The 22103-nt window shown below is 45.6% G+C and overlaps 1 protein-coding gene across 1 annotated transcript in view; it reads left to right on the forward strand.

Annotated features, from left to right (window-relative positions):
* Positions 1-22103, forward strand: part of AGAP2 (ArfGAP with GTPase domain, ankyrin repeat and PH domain 2) — a 503122-nt gene that overhangs the window by 476570 nt on the left and 4449 nt on the right. Inside the window, exon 15 of the mRNA XM_030196588.1 lies at positions 10959-11181. Coding sequence (XP_030052448.1) covers positions 10959-11181 — 223 coding nt within the window. The remainder of the gene's footprint in view (positions 1-10958; positions 11182-22103) is intronic.

The raw sequence follows: 22103 nt of genomic DNA on the forward strand, positions 1-22103 counted from the left end.
TCAGTTCTGTTCCAGGCTTCAGGCCCACGGCAGACTGGCATCGGATGCCTTCCTCCTGGACTGGGGGGAGGGTCTGCTGTATGCTTATCCTCCCATTCCTCTGGTGGGGAAGACTTTGTTGAAACTCAAGCAAGACCGAGGCACCATGATCCTGATTGCTCCTTTTTGGCCGCGTCAGATCTGGTTCCCTCTTCTTCTGGAGTTATCCTCCGAAGAACCGTGGAGATTGGAGTGTTTTCCGACCCTCATCACGCAGGACGAAGGGGCTCTTCTGCATCCCAACCTCCAGTCTCTGGCTCTCACGGCCTGGATGTTGAGGGCGTAGATTTTGCCTCTTTGGGTCTGCCAGAGGGTGTCTCCCGCATCTTGCTTGCTTCCAGGAAAGACTCCACTAAGAGAAGTTACTTCTTTCATTGGCGGAGGTTTGCCGTCTGGTGTGACAGCAAGGCCCTAGATCCTCGCTCTTGTCCTACACAGACCCTGCTTGAATACCTTCTGCACTTGTCTGAGTCTGGTCTCAAGACCAACTCTGTAAGAGTTCATCTTAGTGCAATCAGTGCATACCATTACCATGTGGAAGGTAAGCCGATCTCAGGACAGCCTTTAGTTGTTCGCTTCATGAGAGGTTTGCTTTTGTCAAAGCCCCCTGTCAAGCCTCCTACAGTGTCATGGGATCTCAATGTCGTTCTCACCCAGCTGATGAAACCTCCGTTTGAGCCACTGAATTCCTGCCATCCGAAGTACTTGACCTGGAAGGTCATTTTCTTGGTGGCAGTTACTTCAGCTCGTAGAGTCAGTGAGCTTCAGGCCCTGGTAGCCCAGGCCCCTTACACCAAATTTCATCATAACAGAGTAGTCCTCCGCACTCACCCTAAGTTCTTGCCAAAGGTCGTGTCGGAGTTCCATCTGAACCAGTCAATTGTCTTGCCAACATTCTTTCCCCGTCCTCATTCCTGCCCTGCTGAACGTCAGCTGCACACATTGGACTGCAAGAGAGCATTGGCCTTCTACTTGGAGCGGACACAGCCCCACAGACAGTCCGCCCAATTGTTTGTTTCTTTTGATCCCAATAGGAGGGGAGTGGCTGTAGGGAAACGCACCATATCCAATTGGCTAGCAGATTGCATTTCCTTCACTTACGCCCAGGCGGGGCTGGCTCTTGAGGGTCATGTCACGGCTCATAATGTTAGAGCCATGGCTGCGTCGGTAGCCCACTTGAAGTCAGCCTCCATTGAAGAAATTTGCAAAGCTGCGACGTGGGCTTCTGTCCACACATTCACATCCCATTACTGCCTGCAGCAGGATACCCGACGCGACAGTCGGTTCGGGCAGTCAGTTCTTCAGAACCTGTTTGGGCTTTAGGATCCAACTCCACCCCCCGAGGGCCCTGTTTGTTCTGTTCCAGGCTACACTCTCAGTTAGTTGGTAAAATTTTTTTAGGTCAATCTCTGTTATGTCCTCGCCGTTGCGAGGCCCAATTGACCATGGTTGTTGTTTTGAGTGAGCCTGGGGGCTAGGGATACCCCATCAGTGAGAACAAGCAGCCTGCTTGTCCTCGGAGAAAGCGAATGCTACATACCTGTAGAAGGTATTCTCCGAGGACAGCAGGCTGATTGTTCTCACAAACCCGCCCGCCTCCCCTTTGGAGTTGTGTCTTCCCTTAAGAGTATTGTCTTGCTACATACTGGACTGGCCGGCTCGAGCCGGTTTCGGGCGGGAAGACGGCCGCGCATGCGCGGTGCGCGCGAGGGCTAGCAAAGGACTTTGCTAGTGAAGATTCCGATTGGAGGGGCTGCCGTGGACGTCACCCATCAGTGAGAACAATCAGCCTGCTGTCCTCGGAGAATACCTTCTACAGGTATGTAGCATTCGCTATATACTTGATCTCCCCGGGTACTTTCTAGGAAGTATGCAAATATTTAGTTAGTTTTATAATTGATCCATATTTCAGTTACCTGTTATTGTTTTGCTGATTGCACATTTTGTGTTCATTGTTCAGTTTTTAAGACAATAAATAATTGTTTATTGCCTCTGCCTGTCTGGCCTGATAAAGAATCCTGGTGATTTTTGTGTTGGGTCTGTGAGTGTTTTCTAGGGACCACTGGGAGTGTAGCTTCAGGAACCTAGAAATCACTGGAGATAATTTCAGAGCGGGAGATTCGCCCAGTGGCAGCGGTTGTGACCCAGTCAGTGGGAATAGGGTGCTAGTGTAGAGCACAAGCGGCAGATGCAGGCAGACCTGAGCTGTGCTGGGGTTAGACCGTGGCCTGGGGTAACCCCAGGTGGGTAGCTAGGCGTTTCGTGACAGCTGACACCCTCTCCCGGTCCTTTGAGCCCACAGATGAGAGATCTGATCTCCAGTCTATCCTAGACCCAGCCAAGATCCTGGCAGCCATCGGTACTAGAACCCCCAGGCAAGAATGCGGTACCTAAGTGACTCCAGAACACGGTATTCAAGTGGAACCACAATTCTAAACTCCTTAGCCATCCCAGAATTTGTGGGATGTTAGCGCTGATATTCCAGGCTAACTGGTTGTCAGACTTGTGAGTTCTTGTACCAAGTAGAGCGCTGCTGAGCCCCGTACTTAGACCAGGTTCTGCTTGGTGGCCGGACATCCCCGGGTGTCACCTGCACTGACCGCCGTTCCCCAGAGGTTGAGCCCCTAGGAGCGGGCGGCCTGCAGGACTTATGAGACGGAGCTGGAAGCCGGGTGGTGAACGTATCGGCCAGGTAAGCAGCAGGCAAGAGAGTGTTCCAGGTACAGGCAAAGTCAATAGGCAGGCAGCAGGCAGGGGAGTAATCCAGGAACAGGCAATGTCAACAGGCAAGTAGCAGGCAGGGGAGTAATCCAGGTACAGGCAATGTCAATAGGCAAACAACAGGCAAGAGAGTAATCCAGGCACAGGTAAAGTCAGTAGGCAAGCAGCAGGTCAAGAGGGTAATCCAGGTACAGGCAAAGTCAGTAGGCAGGCAGCAGGTCAACAGAGTAATCCAGGTACAGGCAAAGTCAGTAGGCAGGCAGCAGGCAAGAGAGTAATCCAGGTACAGGCTGAGTCAGCAACGAGGGACAAGTAGATAAGAAGCAAACTACTGAGCAAGAAACACCTACCAAAGTAGAAGCCGAAGCATGGAGTCCAGGAAGAGCTCAGCTGATAAAGTGCTGGCGTCTGACATCAGCAGGAACCAGCAGGGAGAAGGAGCACAGCCATAGGACAAGAGCAGGGGAAGGAGGAACCGGAAGACCAATAGGAGAGAAGCAAGGGAAGCCAGGCAGAGGGAGAGCAGACACAGGTGCGTGGAAGCAAAGCAATTAAGGAGCTTGCAACCACTGCTCTCTGAACAAACCCAGAGAAGAACTGCACACACATGGCTCAGGGCAGTGCCAGTCAAGTGTGCGTGTCAACGGGACCCTGCGCAGCCCGAGGATGCTGCTTGCATTGAGGTAGGGGACACGACACTGGTGGCCCCGGATAAGGAAGGATAAACAGGCCTATGTAACTGCTTGTCCTATCTATGCATGCCACAAACTGTCTCGGTTATGTCCCTGCTTCATCCTTTGCCCATACTAGCAACCCCCATGGGCCCATATAGCCAAGGACTTCATTACAGATCTTCCAGAATCTGATGGGTTTTCCACCATTTGGGTAGTGGTGGATCAGGTGTCCAAAATGTCCCACTTTGTCCCATTGCCTGGATTACCATTGATATCTGCTCTAGCCCAGCACTTCTTAGAAAGTTTTCGATTGCACAGCCTACCAGAAACCATTGTCTCTGATCGAGGGGTCCAGTTCAGATTCTGATGCAGTCTTTGTAAGACTTTACAGATTCAATTAGACCTCTCCTTGGGCTACCATCCTCAGACTAATGGTCAGATGAAGAGAGTTAACCAAGTCCTCAAGTCTTTCCTGTGCAGTTGTGTCTCTGTCCAGCACAATGATTGGTCATGGTTATTGCCATGGACTGAATTTAGTTATAACAACCATGTCAGTGCATTTACTGGTACCTCTCCCTTCCGAATCATATGGCCATGTCCCGAACCCCGGGTGGTGCACTGACTTCAAGGAGCAGTGGGGCACAGATCCATGGCATCATCCAGCAATCCACGCCCGGTAACAGTCTGCTACTTGCAGCGCTCCAGGACATCTCACAGGCCACACTGCTTTGGTTCTGCTAGGGGGCAGGCTCTCCTAGGCATGCATACGCACATGTGGAGTGCATTTTTGTCAACCTGAAGGGGGAGGGGGCTTTGGGACACCCCGCACTGACATCAGCTCTAGGGCGCACTTTAGGGGGCTGCACTGTCTCTCTTGCTGCCTTTGCAATGGCAGCGCTGCCTAGCCTTGCATTTGCCTTGCCTTTCCTACCTCGCTTGCAATGTTTTGCCTTGCCTACCTCTCTTACCTAGCCTTGCCGTGCCTACCTCTCTTACCTAGCCTTGCCTTGCCTAGCCTAACCCACCTGGTGCCTGCCTCATCTCGCTTTGCCTCGTCCTCTTGCCATGCTCACCCAACCTTGTTCCCAGCCTTGTCCTGCCTTACTTCTAGGCCTGCTTCATCTACACCTTGCCCTGTCTTTAGTCCGCTTGGTCCTACCTTCCACCTTGCCTCCTTCTGTTCCTGCTCTGCCTCAGGGCCCTTTCCAGAGCCACTCCATGTCCATGTTCTGCAGGACCTGCCCCCAAGGGCTCTTTTAAGAGCTATCCCAGGTCCCGGTTCTGCCGGGCCTGCCCTCCAAGGGCTCTTTTCAGAGCCACACCATGGGCCTCCTCCGTTCCAGTGGTGATTGACCTGCTGCCAGTCGGGACCCTCTTGACCTTCTGGTTGGGAGGACAGTGCTTCCTCAGCGGCGGCTGAAGGTCTCACCACCCTAGCTCAGCAACAGATGTGGCATTCTACTTACCATATTAGTCTTCAAGAAAATGGAAGTGAAATATAAAAATCCAGCCAGCACCTGGTTTTTAGTAAAGTCCAGCTGTCTCTTGCCTGAGGTGCCCATGAAGAAAGCAAAAGAAAGTGCAAAGAATTCCCAAATACATCTGGTAAAGATCCAGAGTTCTTAAATAATTTGGGCAAGTAAATGTTCCGGAGGATGATGCTATCTGCTGACATTGTCAGTTCATCTACTTTACATAATGCAATATCCCCCAGATTCTGTATATTAGGGCTATACTGCATATTTGTATTTGATTCGATTAGGCCCCAAATCCAAATACATTATTCACCCGAATAGTGTTTTAAATACAAATAATCTGGGGCTCTATTGTGCTAAATCGTACTGAAATAAGCACTTGATCTCTGATTTCACGTTGCTTCAGTTGTTATGTTAAAGCTCAATGCCCATTATTCGTATTTAGTATTCGTATTTGGCCAAATAATATTGTTCATTATTCGTATTCAGCTGAATACTAAAATAGGCTATTCAGTACAGCTCTACTATATTATGGCACCCAAAATTGCACTCCAAAATGTGGCATGCATCGGGCATATTCCATAATTGTGCATGCAACATAATTGACAAATGAGCAGTTAATTGGCAATAATTGAGCACTAAAATTAAATTATTGGCAACAATTTAAATGTACGCATGCATCTTCCTGGCCGGTATTCTATAAAGATGCTTGCATAAATTCCTATGTGCTGATCTAAAAGGGGTGTGTGGCCATGAGAGGGGCATGGGTGGCTCAGGGGTGTTCCTAGAATTTGCACACAGTGTTATAGAATATGGCAGATCTGTGCCTAATTTAGGTGCAAGGATTTACACCAGGTTTGAATTGGTGTAAATCTTTGTGCCCAAAATTGGGTGCGGAATCTGGCACTATTCTAAAAACAGCACCCAACTCAGAGTGCTGTTTATAGAATAGCAGTTAGTGCTTACATTTTTTTTGGGTGCCATTTACAGAATCTAGTCCTATATGCATACCATCTTCTAAAATGTACAACATTTCTCATCCAGACTCCCACAAACATGGAGTAGCTTAGCAGAAGCTGATGAGTGTGAACCTGTCTTATGCCCTTATTTTAGAAGTCCTATTTGTGATTCACACATGTAAATATTTACATGTGCATATTGCATGCAAGTGTGAAATCCAATTATAGAAAGTTAGTAAATCTGCAGAACGTGTAGATTGCAAAGCAGTGTAGTTTGGGCAGAACCAAAATCTACACATGTATTCCCCATTTCAGAAAGGGAATGTACATGTATGTTCCAGTATTGCACGTGTATGTCCCAGTATTTCACCGTGGGATTTATTGCTGTTCCTTCATACATATATGATTTTAGAACATGCTTATTTGCACTAGTCATTTTCAGGAGGGATTAAGGGAGTTCTCCTCCTTGATTCCCCATTACTTATTTCCTACACCAAAATGAAATAAATAAGGATTGCAGCCTTTGTTGTTAATTAGTGGCATGCATACTTGTAGATTTGCAAAATGTCAGGCATACATGTATAAGCTGTGAACTACCAACTTGCATGTGTAACTTACACGTGTATGTTGCAAAGTTCAGCTTTTCATTGTATACAGGGAAATACACATGCACTCCTGTATGTATTTCAGAAAAGTCTTCAAGTAGGCAGATCCTTTTATAAAATTCTTCTGGAGTTGTACACATCTGTACCTGAACATATCAATTCTGATTTTTACATTCTATCCAGAATGGGGCTTCAGATGTACAGCATATGACGTATTTAACACTTTCACCAGAATTTCAGCTTCTGCCATTGTTCCAAGGTGCCTGGCTTGGTTGTGGGCTTCTGGACTTTGTGAGGATGTCCACACTAGGCTGTCAGATGTTCCATGTACTGGAGACTCCTTATTGGAGATTAAAAAAAAAAAAGGAAACTGTAGATATCATTAACGACCACAGCTCCACTTTTCAGCATTTCTCTGCTGTTCTGTCAATGACTGTGTCTTCCTGTAGATGTATGAGTGCACCCCAATACTGTCAAAATTTCTACTGTTATAGAAGAACTTTCTTGCTTTTCTGGAGACATCTTCAGCAAATGCAGCATCCTGTCTTTGCCAGTGAAACAGAGAACAACCAAAGCAGGCTAAGCCTACTCAGTCGAAAAAACTGTCTACTTTTTGACTGCTACCTATATAGTTGCAGCTGATATCTCTTCAAACATATACGTTGCCCTGCCTCTAGAGCCTTAGTATTCACCAGTGGATCACGTTTTCAGGATACCCTAATGAATATGCATAAAGTGTGCTGCAATCTCCACCAGTGTCAGATAGCCCAGGGGGTTCCAGTGGGATTCCCAATTTATAATTGGGGGGCGGGGAGAAATGCATGGGCCCATCCAGAAATTCACTACTGGCTATGCTAGTAGATGCTAGTGGACTTGAAAAGGATGTCAAGAAACAAAGCATGATCAATTACATCAGACGCGGCTATTAAGTCTAGCTGGATCACAAGGACATCCCTAAAGCCATTCCTATGTTTTATAATCTGTCATCTTCACCAATAAAGTTTCAGTGCTGTAACCACTCCAGAATTCTAATTTTCGTGGATGAAGAGCATTTGTAGAGTCCCAGAATTGAGCTATCTGCTGTGTTACTGCCTACGAACAAACTGGTGCTCCTCTAACCACTAAAGCAGGGCTGTGCCAATACGGTAAGCGGAGTAAGCATGGCAGGGGGGGGCACCGTCCTTTGGGGGGCGCCGCCGCACCATGCTTACCTCGCTCTCCTGCTCCCGCAACAAGAAGATCCCTTTCCTTTTTTTTCTTTTAATTTTACCTCCGTCCGGCAGCGCGTCAGTGAAGGAGGCGGCTATCCTGACGTGTCTACTGTCTAGCCTTCCCCTTCGCTCATGTTCTGCCTTCTTCTGACGTCATTTCCTTGACGGCAGAAGAAGGCGGAACATGAGCGAAGGGAAGGCTAGACACGTCGGGAGCGCCGCCTCCTTCACTGACGCCTGCGCTGCCGGATTGAGGTAAATTTAAAAGGAAAAAAAAGGAAAGGGAATGGGATGTTGGAAGGGGGGGAGAAGAGGGCGGGCAGTTAGGACATGGGAGCAGGAGGGCAGGGGAGAGAGGAGCATGCGAGGGCAGGGTTCATGGAAGGGATAGAGGAGAATTGCTGGATAGGGTCAGGGATGAATGGAGGGGGCAAGGGACAGATGGGCATGGATGGATGGGAGGGTAGGGCTCAGGGAGAGAGGGGAATTGCTGGTTAGGGATGAATGGAGGGGGCAGGGGACAGAGGAGCATGGATGGGCATGGATTGGGAGGGCAGGGATCAGGGAGAGAGGGGAATTGCTGGATAGGGATGAATGGAGGGGGCAAGGGACAGATGGGCATGGATGGATATGGATTGCAGAGCTCAGGGAGAGAGGGGAATTGCTGGATAGGGATGAATGGAGGGGGCAGGGGACAGAGGAGCATGGATGGGCATGGATTGGGAGGGCAGGGATCAGGGAGAGAGGGGAATTGCTGGATAGGGATGAATGGAGGGGGCAGGGGACAGATGGGCATGGATGGATATGGATTGCAGGGCAGGGCTCAGGGAGAGAGGAGAAATTGCTGGACATAAAGGGGAGGGAAGAGAGATGAAGGAGATGAAATGAGGGAAAAGGAAGAGAGGAGAAAAACTGCACATGGATGAAGAAAATAGCAGAAGCTGAGGACCAGAAATGAAGAAGAAAGGAGGAAATGAAAGAAATAAATAGAAAGGAAGCCCTGGAAACGGAGTTAAGAGGACAGATAGCCGCAGAATCAGATACTGGGCCAGCATGATCAGAAAAAGAAAGTCACCAGACAACAAAGGTAGAAAAAAATCATTTTATTTTCATTTTAGTGTTTGGAATATGTCCACTTTGAGAATTTACATCTGCTATCTTTGCAATGTATAGCAATTTGTTTCTAAGAATATTGCTGACAATTCCTGTCAGTGTGGCAAGTGGTGAGCGATCATTTTCACTTGGGGGGGGGGGGGGGGGGGTGCCAACTGATAGTCTGCAGGGGGGCGCCAGAGACCCTAGGCACGGCCCTGCACTAAAGTATCAAGAAATGCAGTCTGAAACTAAGAAACTAAGAAAGATACAGAAATATTTCCCATCATTTTGAGTACCACAGGTTTGATCAAAAAGAACTTCCAAGCACACCTGAATAAGTTGCCTGTACATGTTACATCTTATGAACTCCAGAAAGAAGTTCTCTTTGGTACATTGCAAGTACTACGGCGAGTGTTAGCAGTAAATTTGAGAAACTGAGATCATGCTCCACATACCCTGGCTTAGGAGTGAGTTTCATTCCTGTCATGGTATGTGTAAAATTAACCCATTCAGAGAAATTGCCCCGAGAAAAGCCATCCCTATGCTTTATAATCTTAACTGTCATCTTCACCATTAGCTTTTCAGTGCTGTAACCCCTTCGAAACTGCGATTGTCATGGGTGAAGAGCATTTGTAGAGTCCCAAAATTGAGCTATCTGCTGTGTTGCTGCCTCAGAGCAAACTGGTGCTCCTCTAACCACTAAAGTGAACTCCTATAAGATCTGAGCAACTGCAGCTACTGTGGCTCTCCTGACGTCTGCCTCACTGGATACTATTTGTAAAACAGCAACCTGGTCCTTGCTTCATACCTTTATCTTACATTACTACTTGTACTAGTCCAAAGTAAGAGACAATGCACTTGGTCAAGCTTCTGTGTGAACTTGCAGCTCTCACATTGTTTTGATGTGTGGACTGCACTTGATGGACAATAAATGTTGCGCTGCCGTAAGTTTGGGAGTCATCCACTTGTGTGCCTGTCTCAATCCTGCTTATCTACAGAAAAAACATTGCTGCTCACCTTTAACAGGTGTTTTCATAGAAGCAGGGATGATTAGGCACACAGTCCCTCCTACCTACTCAAAAGTTACATTAATTCTTGAGTTGTGGAACCAGCTAAGGAGCTGAGGAGACTGCTGCACACAAGAAGGGTCGCACATACTCAGAGCTTTTAAGTTCTGAACTTTGGAAGAATTGCAGTGGTGTGCTATAACATCATCTGCTTGAATGCCTAACCAATTCTGCTGTCTATATAAAACATCTGTTACAGGAGAGCAGCAATGCTTTCTCTGCTTTTCATAGAAATGTTAGATATTAGCAGATATGGAGATGTTCTTGTATATACCACTCTATCTGAGGGTGTCATAGCTGTCAGCCATATAGTCCTGAACACCTTTACTTTCCTAGGAATTACCATTTCTCTTTTTAACCCATTCCCATTATACTCACTATGATAAGGATATCTTTCTGCAGTCAGTGGTATAGGCTTCAGTGCCCATAGGACATTGCTCTTTCTCCGTAGGTGAAAATCGTAGCCAAGTCAATCTGCAACCCATATTAAGAAACTAGTCATCTATTAGGATGTATCAAAGCCTTGTTGTGGTTCTGTGTTGGTTGACCTTATCGCTTCTTGGAAACTTAATCTAACTGTAATACCAATCTTTGCAAGCTGACTTTGTTGTCTCCCCTTTTTTGGAGTTGTATATGTTTACATAGATAGTGCAAACCCAGACCCTCCTCCCTCTTTCTTTTATGTACTGTAATATTTAATCTGTTTCTGTTCTCTAACCTTTGAGTACCACACCACTTTACAAATGATGTTTGAAGTCCTGTAAGCTTTGGAAAACTTGAAGGCCAAGACAATGTTTATTCTTACAACATGTTGAAATAGAAATAAAATAAAATGTTTCTTTCTTCCATTTTTGTTTTTTTTCTTTGTCTTCATCACTCTCTATTTTTTTCACACTTCTGTCATTGTTTTTTTCAATCTTTGTCTCTTTGTCTTTCATATTGTATTACTCTGTCCCTTGCTCTCATTGTTTTTCACTAACTCCCTTTGACTCTGTCCATCTGCTTTTTTTCTTTTATCTGTGTTTATTCTTTGTACTTTTGTTCTGCCTTTCTGACTATATTTGTACTTCTGTTCTGCTTTTCTGACTATATTTCTCCCTTCCTCTCCCCAGACCCAACCTGGGCTAGCTTGAACCTAGGTGCACTAATCTGCATCGAATGCTCAGGAATCCATCGAAATTTGGGCACTCACTTGTCTCGGGTGCGTTCACTTGACTTAGATGACTGGCCTCTGGAGCTGACACTGGTTCTAACCTCTATTGGCAATGAAATGGCCAACAGCATCTGGGAAAGAAATCCACAGGGCCGCACAAAACCCACCAGTGATTCCTCCAGGTAATAGATGAGTATGACAATACAAAGTGTGTTGTGTTCTTTGCTTAAATTTGTAGTTTTTGGTGTATAAACAACTTGAGGTGTGCATGGAGATGGAGACCATGGGAAATACACAGTATTAGTGACAAACAAATCCATTTATGCCAGGGATCGGGTGGGGATGGATCCAAAATGACAGGGGACGGGTGGGAATGGGAACCAGATTATGTCCCTGTGCACATCTCTAGTGTATAAAGTGTTAATAATATGAATATGTTTTTCTTGAATTTACAAGCTTGCTCAAATATGGGTTGGGAAAGAAAACTGTAGGGATAATGAGGGGACAGTAGCAATATAATGGGGAATGGGAAAGAAGTTGCAGGGAAGAGGTGGGGATGGAAAAGAATTGAATGGGAATGGGTTAGGGATGAATCCAAACTGACTGGAAATGGGTGGGAATGGGGACCAAATTATGTCGCTGCGCACACCTCTGAAAATAACCTCTTCGCTTCTAAATATTAAGCTAGCTAGAAGGTGGCAGCAAAATATGCTGTACTCTGCAGTCACTGACTCTAGGAACTGAAGGGGTTAAGTCCTGAGATTCTAAGACAGTGAGGTCAGTTAGCCAAGCTGAAAAACAGCTGCTTAAAAAACTGTCTGGCCTGAAGAACTCAAGAATTGCTGACTAAAAGCATTATTGTTGCTGAGATAAAAGCAGATGGGAGTCGAGAAAAATAAACCTACCAGAAGGATAAAACACTGCTCTGAGTCTGACCCTTATAGAGTGCAGGGCAAGAGATCTGGGAAATCATAGAGAAGCAGTATGCCTTTATGGGGAAGGGCAAGTTCTGACGCTAACTACTTTACATTTACACGTGGAGGGGAATAATTGAACAGCGCTGGCCAAATAGATGGCCGGCCATCTATATGGCCGGCGCCACAAAGAGCAGTCCTGAACCGTATTATCGAAAAAGATTGCCGGCCATCTTTCGTTTTGATAATATGGTTGGGGCCAGCCAAATGTCAGAGATGGCCGGCATCGGTTTTCGCCGATAATGGAAACTGAGGCCGGCGATCTCAAACCCGGCCAAATCCAAGGCATTTGATCGTGGGAGGGGCCAGCATTTGTAGTGCACTGGTCCCCCTGACATGCCAGGACACCAGCTGGGCACCCTAGGGGGCACTGTCTGCAGTGGACTTCAAAAATTGCTCCCAGATGCATACCTCCCTTACCTTGGAGGGAGCCCCCCAATTCCCCCCCCAAAATCCACTCCCCACAATTGTACACCATTACCATAGCCCTTAGGGGTGAAAGGGGGGCACCTACATGTGGGTACAGTGGATTTTGCGGGGTTTTGGAGGGCTTAACATTTACCACCACAAGTGTAACAGGTAGGGGGGGATGGGCCTGGGTCCACCTGCCTGAAGTGCACGGCACCCAATAAATACTGCTCCAGGGACCTGCATACTGCTGTCAGGGAGTTGGGTATGACATTTGAGGCTGGCAAAAAAAAATATTAAAAAAAAAATTTTTTTTTTGGGTGGGAGGGAGTTGGTGACCACTGGGGGGAGTAAGGGGAGGTCTTCCCCGATTCCCTCCGGTGGTCAGTTGGGGCACCTTTTTGAAGCTTAGTCCTGAAAAAAAAGGGACCAAGTGAAGCTGGCGAAATGCTCGTCAAGGCCGGCTTTTTTTTTTCCATTATCAGGCGAAGCCGGCCATCTCAAAGCACACCCCCGTCCCTCCCCCATCCCGCCTTCGCTACTCTACCGAAACGCCCCCTTGAAGTTCAGCCAGCTCCGCAACGGAAAGCAGTTGGTGCCGGCCAAAATCGGTTTTCGATTATACCGATTTGGCCAGCTTTAGGAGATCGCCGGCCATCTCCCGATTTGTGTCGGAAGATGGCCAGCGATCTCGTTCGAAAATAAGCTGGTTAGTCATTCTTACATACATTTCCTAATGTAAATTATATGGAGGTTCATTTTATAGCAGGTTGCCTAGGTTGTAGGGCCAAGCAGGATATTTTATAAAGACACATAGGTGGATATATATCTTTATAAACTACTAGCACAATATCACATGAAATTGTGGCTACAGTACAGTCGTTTACATTTACATTAACTTAGAAACATGACGGTAGATAAAGGCCAAATGGCCCATGTAGTCTGCCCATCCTGTGTAACCCCTAACTCTTACTTTTCCTAAGCAATCCCAAATGCTTATCCCATGCCTTTTTAAATTTTGACACAGTCCTCAACTTCACAACCTCCACCGGGAGGCCATTCCACGTTTCCACCACCCTTTCTTTGAAATAATACTTTCTAAGATTACTCCTAAGCCTATTCCCTCAGGTTGTAGTGAGATCTACATTCACCCAGAAACCCCAGGGAATTAGCTTGTGAGATGGGAACATGCCCAGGCAACCGGAAATCCTCTTGGCAGATAGGGGGATTACCAGTAGATATTCAGGTGCAAGTGAGGCTGCTTAGTGCTTGTTGAAACTCTCAGGTGGCCAAAGGCTCAACCCCTGATGAGTGTTAGGGGGTGACACAGATTCATGTGTGATAGTGGAGCTTATGAACCTTCCTCCCTATGGCAACTGCAAAGCCATAGATTCCTTTTATTCAGGTTATTTCTCAATTACTGGGCATCATTGCTACAAGATTTAAAGAGGAATAGCCAGCTTCATTATAATGGAACAAACTATGGTACAACTGATGGCACTATTGGTAGATTTCCTTACATTATTTTTTTTCAGGCAAGAATTTTCTAAGGATAGTGTTATTTTCTCCAAGAACAAACACGATTACAAATCATCACAAATGGATGGCATCATCCGGTAAAGCCCGGCATAGAGAATGCTTCCCCAGCTCAGATTTACCTGGAAGGTTTTGAGAAACCTCTCTACACACACATATCCATGTGAATGACTATTCGGATGCTAGAGCTACTGGGGTTCGTCATAAATTATCCCAAGTCCCATCTCACCCCAGTCCAAAAATTGGAATTCATTGGAGCCCTGTTGAACACTGAGACAGTTCAAGCTTATCTTCCCGAGACAAGGCACGAAAAGGCAAAACACGGACATAGATTAAAACTGGGTCCAGAAAAGGGCAAGGACTGGATCCGGACAGGACTAGACTGAAAGAGACAAGACAAAGCACACCTAGACAGGCAAGTTAGGGTAGGAGCTAGGCAACAAGAATAACAGAAGCAAGACAATAAACAAGGCAGGGATAGGATTCAGGATTCTCAAACAGGCTTGGCTGGAACAGGATTCCGGATTCTCAAACAGGCTTGCCTGGAACAGGATTCAGGTTTCTCAAATAGGCTTGGCTGGAACAGGATTGAGGATTCTTAAACAGGATTCAGGATTCTCAAGCAGGCTTGACTGGAACCGGATTCTGGAACGGGCTTGGCTTGGATGGAACTGGATTCTGGAATGGGCTAGGCTTGGTTTGACTGGAACCGGATTCTGTAGCGGGCTTGGCTTGGCTTGACTGGAACCGAATACTGAAAGGGAATTGGCATGTTTTGACTGGAACAGGATACTGAAAGGGACTTGGCTTAGCAGGGAACTGGGACAGAACTAGCTCAAACATAGAGCAGGAGCAGAACCTGGCTCAAACACACAACAGGAACAGAACTTAGCAGAAACAGAACTCAAGAGCCAGGAAGCAAACATAGCAGGCAAAGGATTAAGCAGACTAAGGGAGGAGAAACAAACAAAGAAACAATGTGCATACCAGCATGCACAGCTGGAAGGGAAAGACCAGGCAGATTGAGAGGCAGCAGACAGACCTGCATAGCAGTGAGGTTATTTGGACAATGCTGACTTCTACAGACTCTCAGAATTAACAGACAAGAACTACACACACAGGAAACAGAACAGGGAAAACAGGAACAGAGCTTGGCTAAACACAGAGATTGGCTTAAACACGGAGCTTAACCATAGCAAGAGTCAAAAGCAGGGCTAGACTAAAAGCAGAAGCCAAGGGAAGTCAAACAGATACAGACACCAAGGGCAGGGTGTGGCTCTACAGCCAGGCTTTCAGAAAACAAGATTCAAAAGTAAACTCACAGAAACAAAGGAAAGCATTGAAACACAAGTCTCAGAGAAACACAGCACAGACCTTCAGGAGTAAAACACTCAGAAACAAAGCCAAGCATAGATATGATCTAAACAGGAAACACAAGATTAAGAGACCTCTTGCAAAGGCAAGGTAGGAAAGCTCCCTGGGTCCTTATAAAGGAGTAGGCTGATGATGTCACAAGTAGGAAATGAAGCAGAAGCAGGGAGTCCAAAGCGAGGCTTGGCTAACAGGAAGAACAACAATAGGAAATGAAACAGACTGGAGAGGTCACAGAGCTAGATAAGGAGACACAGTAGGTCTGAACATAAGGGCACAGCTACAACCGTGACAGTACCTCCCCCTCAAGGCTCCTGTGGTCCCCACAGGAGATCTGGGCTTCCACAGGTAACTACGGTGGTAAAACCCTGGACTGGAGCGCTGACCACTGGACTGGACTGTGAAGGCAAGATTGAAGCTGGAGAAAAAAAACTGCACTGGTGAACCAGGACTGGAAGCATGAGCTGTGCTGGAGGCTGAAGCTAGGATAAAAACCTGAAGCTTGAGCTGGAAATTGGTGCTAAGCTCCAACCAGAACAGGAGCTGATAGACTGGAGTGAATCAATACAGTAGGCAGCAAACTTCTATGGGCTGTTCCTGTGACCGTAGGACCAATTGGACTCAAGGGGGGTCCTAGACCACATCCCAATGGTCTGGTTCTTCAGGCAAGGTACAGGACTTCACAATTCCCTGATACTGGAACTGGCACCACGTCTAGAAGCAAAGGATGTACTAGAAGCTGAAGCTACACTTGAAACTGACGTATGGAAAACTGGAGCTGTGTTGAAACTGGAACCAGGACTGGAACTTGTGAACTGAACTGGATCAAAAATAGTAGCCACTAGATACCATGGGCTATCCCTGTAACCGTAATAAAAAAAAAGGCAAGTGCGTTTTTATAATATACCACTGCATTCCACAAAGCAAAAGGAGCAAATTCTCCAATGCCATCTTTTTTTCTTTTGATGTAGGCACAGGAAAATAAAAGATTTTAAATGCTCCCAGGTTTCAACCTAATTCATGCTTAATGTGGGATAAAATGCCATAAATAAAAAGATAGATAGAAACTCTGAATGTTGAGCACCGTATTCTCATAACATGATGTCTGTTTAGTGGCCCTTTACCAGGAGAAAAAAATCTCTGCACAGATTGCACGAATATAACAGTACTAGTGTGTCCCTTTAACCAACCCCTCTAAATGACACACTGATTACGATTTATAACAAATTAGTACTCTACCTATAAAAAGTTATTCTGTTATTGTACTTCCTCTGTGTACAATCCATAGGCACAAGCCAGCATGTTTGAAAATCTAAGTGATATTAAATGAAAATTCCACCAACAATAAAGAAAGACAACGTGGATGCAGCAGCTCATAGGTTTGCTTGCTTGTTTTGAATGCACAGGGATCCGGCTGCGTGAGGAAGGGGAAACGTTACCTTGTTTTTTTGTTTTGTTTTTTACAGTACCCTCCCTCCCTCCCTCCCACCCACATACATACATATTCCAGACCTTCTTCCCGCTCCCCCGAGCTGCAGGGTGCCCTCCCGGCACATACCTGAAGCCACCCTGGTGGTGTAGTGGATTCTTCGGGACAGGAAAGATCCCCAGTCTTTCCTGCCCGTTCCACTGAGCCTCTTGCTGCCTGCCGCATCTTCTTTAAAATGGCTGCCGAGACTTCCTATGGCGTCCTCGCAAGACTTCAGTGGAAGTCTTGCGAGGCTGCTGCTGGAAGTCTCAGCAGCCATTCAATGTGGCAGCAAGAGGATCAGTGGCAGCGAGCAGGAAAGACTGGGGATCTTTCCTGCTCTGAAGAATCCACTAGACCACCAGGGTGGCTTCAGGTGTGTGCTGGAAGAGCACCCTGCCGCCCAGAGGAGGAGAGGCAAAGTTTATATTGCCGATTCGCCATGGATTCTTCTCACTCCCGTTCAGCTCTCTAAACAGAAGATTAAATAGCAGGGAGTGGGAGGGAGATGCCAAGGCCACCGTGGGGCCCCTTGAAGTGTGAGACCCTGTGCGACTGCCCCTGTCGCTCCTGCCTAAGACCAGCCCTGGGTGGTGAATAAACAGTAGTCACAAGTGACACAAGAGTTCCTCTGGGTCATGATCAACTGTGCAGGCGTGCAACAGTACTGGTCCTAGTACAAATGGAGGAGATCACGGTTGTCCTGCAGGGAGGTCATAGACTACACTCCTGCAAATCAGAAGAGAAAGACATTATATGCCTGCAGAGGAGGAGCACTTGGCTGCATCTTGCAGGGCTCTGGCAGAAGAAGATATTGCAGTAGGCTTCTTGGCCCCCAGGACACACCTGTTTTTTTGCTTCGTGACACACTGGTATGATGTGACACACAGGTTGAGAATTGTTAATTTGGAGGGTTTTATGTGTGAGTTATCTTCCTCACAGGATCAGGTGAGTTATCAAGTAAATAATGTTTACATGGCAAAGGATATGGTGCAGGCATGGGTGAAGCAGGAGTGTTATTGAGCCAGGGATAAGTGGAAGAGTTGTTTAATGTTTGGTGGACCTCTCTTCAGACAGCTTTTAGTCAGTTTTCTTATTCACAGAAAAGGGAAGTGGATCCTAAGAAATGAAAGTCTTGGTATATGCAGTCATTACATCAGGCTAAGAACGCGTTGAGAAAAGTGGAGAGAGGCTGGCATAAAGGGAGTAAGTGTGAGGTCAAAATATGATAGACTGAAGCTCTTTTTTTAATCAGATGCTGTGTTTAGCTGTTACCAGTATCAGCTAAATGTGCTGGAATTGGCTGAGAGAGACCTGGAGGGAGGGACGTCCAAAAAGTTTTGATTTGGACGTCCTCGCACGTCCCGATCCTGGGGGAGGGGGGCGCAAGATAAAAACAACCTTGGAGGGGATTGTTGAGAGAACTGTGGTTGTGGTGAGTTCAGACAGGTAAGAAAAACAGGGACGTCCTTTTTTTTTTCTTTAGAGAAGTCCTTCCTAATTGCAGGTAAGAAAAACACGTCCAAAAAGGAAGCCCATCACAAAAGCTGCAAGAAGAAGTCCAGCTCTTGTTAGATGTCCCTGACCTGCACTTGGATTTTTTTTTTCTTCAGAGAAGTCCTTCCTAATTGCCTGAAGTAAGCCTGCCTTTAACATGCAAAGCAGTAAACAATGGAAATGTTAAGAGCAGTAGCACTTAAATTAACTGGGGCTCTTTTCAGCACTGTTTCTCTTCTGAGGTTTCAGGCTGCTGACAAGTTTCCTGCTCATCAGGGACGTCCTTTTTTTGTTGTTGTTTTTTGAGTGAAGGACGTCCATAAAGGGCGTTCTTGGAATGCGTAGAGCAGCCAGCATAACGCTTGGCTGCTCTGCGCATGCTCGACTGGCCTCCGAGGGAATAGAGAATGCAAGTAAGCTACAACGAGCAGCTCATTTGCATTCCCTTTCCTTGATGCATGACCGTTCCATACCGATTAGCTATGGAATCGGTAAGGGAAGGGCTCTTCCGAGGACCTTAGTGCATCTGCCCCTCAGTGATAATGGAACAGGAAGACGTCCAAGTCAGTAACGGACGTTTGTATTTAAACCTGTTTCAATCACGTCCAAGTAACAAAAAAATGTTCTGATTGACCAGCTGACCACCAGATGGATTAAGGCCTGACCCCTCCTTAATCCCCCAGTGGATGCTGTCCCCCTCCCACCCACCCCTAAGAACTGAAAGGGGATACCAGGCATTAGGACAGCATCAGGTACTATGGGCATACCCAATAGAGCAGCAAACACCACTCTTAACTAGTACATTTGTAAGGAGACACCTGCAGGGTGGAAGGCAATTGTAGTGGAGTACAGTAGGTTTTATTCTGTTCCTGATAGGGTCACAATACAAAATAATGGAGTTATTGTGGGAATTCTACCTGGATGCCATTGTTTAAAGTCCACTGAGCCTGCCCCTCTGATCTGCAGGGACGCCTGTGTGGCCATTTCTCTCAAAATTATGCCAGACAGACATTATTTTGCCTGTTTTTTTTGTTGTTTAAAAGTTGGATGTGTCCATTTGGAAAATGGCTCTTCTTTTTAGGTGCCTTCTGGGCAAAAGCATCCATCTTTGAGCCATATTCGAAACGGAAACCCAGATGTTTTTCCAGTTCAAAAATGGCTCTAATATGGATGTGTTTTTTTAGACGAAATGAGCAAGACATCCCAAGTCAGACTTGGACAGCTTATCAAAAATTCCCCTCATTGAGTGTTGGAGGAATTATAGAACTTTATTAGAGGAAGAGGAAATTTGTTATTAATTATTTTGGAAAGGCGGTAAATATACCTAAAGCATTTTTGGGGGTACAGTCATTAACTTCAGAGCAGTCCCCATCAGACAGACCTCTCTCTGTGTTTCAATCGTATTAGAATTTGAAATGTAGGAAATTGGGGAAGGAGCTAGGAATAATATAATTTACCAAGGAGAGGGGTGAGAGTAGAGTGGTGGAGGGTAGATAGCAGAACCTTTCAGGGTTTCTTCAGAGGTTTGACTAAAATCAGTAGCCCATGCAGCAAATTAGATCCATGTCCATACGAGCTTATCAAAATGTGTAAAAAGCATTGTATCCCAGTAATTATATCAGTTGTGAATAGTTTCTTGACAGAGAGGACTGTACCTCCTGTGCTTAAGAAATCTTTTTTTGGCACATTTGCCAAAAAGTAGGGCAAAGGATACTGCCAATCCAGCTAGTTTTAGGTCTATCTCACGATCAGTCTTTGTTGAGTAAGATTTTAAAACAGATAGTTTTGTTGTAGCCACAAGAGTTTTGCAAGAGCATAATTTGCTGGATGGTCACCAGTTTGGCTTCAGAAAAGAGCACAGCACAAAATCTCTGTTTCTGTCCCTTATGGATACTTATATTGATGGATATGGATGTTGGGCAGATATTTATGCTGCTTCTACTAGATGTCTTGGCCACTTTCGACATGGTTGAACACCATCTCTTAGTTGAGTGTCTTTTGGAGGTAGGGTGTGAAAGCCAAGTTTTATCTGGTTTTGTTCCATTTTGTCTAGTGGTAAGTTAGGTTGAGGACAAATGTTGAAGTTGTTCCCCAGGGATTAACTTTACGCTCCGCACTTTTAAATATTTTTGGCTCCTTTGTGTGTAGTATTGTCATTGATGGGAGTTGTTTGCCAGGTGAATATCATCTGCACAGAGCTTATAATCAGGTTGTTGAAGGGGACTTTGGGATCAGTTAAAGTTAAGACATGAACAGGATCTGTAAAGAGTCAACTTCAATTGTGGTTCTCTCGTCATAGGTTGGTGTTGTATATGGACAAAAGGAAGGCGATGTTGAAGGGACATGAAGGAAGGTTAGGGTAGGGTTGTCAGCTGTTAAAGCAGGATGGTTTTGCAGTGTAGCAGGTGGTATGGAATTTGGAGGTGATGGATGATCAGTTGTCTTCAAGGCAGCATATTGCTTCATTAATTTGTACTTTTTTAAAAGTTAGATTGTATTGGCAGCGGAAGCATTAGCTCTTTTCATCAGATTTCCAGGTTGCCATGCAATAGCTTATTTTAGCAGGATTGGATTAATGTAATGGTCTTTGGGTAGGATTACCTGAGAAGTATATTCATGTTTTACAGTTGATTGAGAATGTAGCAATTTAATTGTGGGTTGTAAATAGTCAGATCAAATTACTTCAGTATTCTATCCAAAGAGGAAATAGGAGTAGTATCAAAAAACAAAGTAGCAAAAATAGCCACTATACATTATGCAAAATAACACAATGCTTCCATAAATAAAATACATTTTTAAAACATGGAGAAAAAAAGACCTCAGAAGTGACCGCTGGCAATTTTAAAGTTCCAGTCAGTGTAACTGTTTCAGTCAGTAGTTGAAAAAACTCCATGAGTAATTTAATTTAAGGAGGAAAAAAATTCATAAAAATGCTAAATCCAATGAGAACAGGCAAATGCTGTGAAATACCATGATGAAGACAAAACTCATGCATTACAAGTACTTACCTAGATTTTGAATAAATATCATATGATATTATAAATGCTTATCACAACAAGGGCCCCTATTTTGCTGATCACTGCATCAGGGGATTTTGACTGTCAAGCTGACATACCACATCTCTGTCCACTCCATAACAGGAAGCCTACATCAGAGTAGGACACAGCAGGCCTTAAGCATGTGTGTGCTGAGGCCCTCTACCTCTGTTTTCTTTTATCTGCTGGACTGCTGCAGCTAAGTGTCCCCCATTCTGCCCATTACAACTGTGTGATCTGTCTGGGGTGGGGAAGGCTGAACTAAAAGTGGAGGGGCCCAGCCCCCCCCCCCCCCCCCCATGGGAACACTCCTCTACCCAGTTGACTAACTGTTTGCATTTCCTTCAGTTTTGCCCAAGTAGGTCTAACCCTTAAGGGTATGTCAAGCTTCACAGTGTTCGAGCCATGGCTACGTTAGTAGCCCACTTGAGGTCAACCTCCATGGAAGAGATTTATAGAACTGTGAAATGAACATCAGTCTGTTCTTTCACATCTCATTGCTGCTTGGAAGGAGACTCCCAGTACAACAGTAGGCTTGGCCAAATGATTCTTCAGAATATCTTTGGGATTAAAATCCAACTCTACCCCCTCTCCCTAAAGGCCCATTTTTCTTTATTTCTAGGCTGTCTTCTAAAACATAGAAAGAAAAAAAAAAGATAAAAATTGAAAAAGCTAGTTGCCACCAAAAATATATTTGGTGTCTACCTGTTGCATCACTATTCATTTTTTTAACTGTTATATATAGAAGGCAGCTTGATAGCTACGGAATTTCATCTGTGAGGCCTTGCTATCCTGTTTGTCCTTGGATAAAACTA

This window comes from Microcaecilia unicolor, chromosome 3, assembly GCF_901765095.1.
Source record: "Microcaecilia unicolor chromosome 3, aMicUni1.1, whole genome shotgun sequence".
In the NCBI taxonomy this organism is placed as follows: domain Eukaryota; kingdom Metazoa; phylum Chordata; class Amphibia; order Gymnophiona; family Siphonopidae; genus Microcaecilia; species Microcaecilia unicolor.